The 833-nt window shown below is 70.9% G+C and overlaps 1 protein-coding gene across 3 annotated transcripts in view; it reads right to left on the bottom strand.

Annotated features, from left to right (window-relative positions):
- Nucleotides 1-13: 13 nt before the first annotated feature.
- The window catches only part of MORN4 (MORN repeat containing 4), a 9003-nt gene continuing 8183 nt past the window's right edge, over nucleotides 14-833 (bottom strand). For all 3 annotated transcript variants that reach the window (XM_019502693.1, XM_019502694.1, XM_019502692.1), the window contains exon 5: nucleotides 14-712. In XM_019502693.1, coding sequence (XP_019358238.1) covers nucleotides 564-712 — 149 coding nt within the window. In that variant the 3' untranslated portion in view covers nucleotides 14-563. The remainder of the gene's footprint in view (nucleotides 713-833) is intronic.

The raw sequence follows: 833 nt of genomic DNA, 5'->3' as shown, positions 1-833 counted from the left end.
CCCCTCGCTCCTGACCCACCGTCCCCGTGGCTGGGCCTTGTCCTGCCAGGCTCTGCCATGGCGCGATGGCGGGGTTTGGCACTGCCATAGTGGGGACAGGGCTTGGCCCTGGGGCATCTCTGCAGCACCATCCTGCCCCTGTCAGGGCCAGGGCACCCTGGGGGTCAAGGCCAGGTCTCAGGCGGGGGTGGGGAGCATGACCTGTCGGAGACCCAGCCCCTGGCCCGTGGGCCACCCCGCAAAGGCACCGGGCACACAGCCCCCACCCCTGTGGCCCATGTCCTGCTCAGCTCCCATCACTCCCAGCCTGGGGGGCAACTCCCCACGGCCCCCCACACCCTGGCTGGGGGCTGCCCCTGGAAAAGAGCCCGAGTCCCTGCCTGGGCCCTGGCACTGTGGCATCTGCAAGGCACCGTGTGGCCCTGCGGGAAGGATGAGCTGCCCTGGGGGGTGAGCAGAGCCCGGGGGCAGTTGGGGGGTCTTCCCCGGGGAGCCCTGGAGCCAGGTTGGGGGTGTCCGGCTGCTCGAGGAGGGCCTGGGGCTGGGGCTGGGGCAGGGGGCAGTCACACCATGAGGCTGTGTGTGGACTTGGAGATGCTCTGGGCGCGCTGGATCACGGCCGGGCACTTCTCGCGCCGCAACAGCTTGTTGTTCTCAAAGAAGCCCTCGTTGCGGGGCACCCCGTGGGAGCCATCGGGGAACGTCAGGAGCCCTGGGGAGGGAAGGGTGGGTGTCATGGGGCAGGGAGGGCACACGAGGGAGGCACGCAGGGGCAGGGGAGAGCATGCACGGGGGTGGCGTGGGGCATGGGGGCACGCAGCTGGCGCGGGCCA

The sequence above is a fragment of the Gavialis gangeticus genome, unplaced genomic scaffold (genome assembly GCF_001723915.1).
Source record: "Gavialis gangeticus isolate Ggan-Ray unplaced genomic scaffold, GavGan_comp1, whole genome shotgun sequence".
NCBI lineage: Eukaryota > Metazoa > Chordata > Crocodylia > Gavialidae > Gavialis > Gavialis gangeticus.
This window is presented reverse-complemented; position numbering and strand designations above follow the sequence as displayed.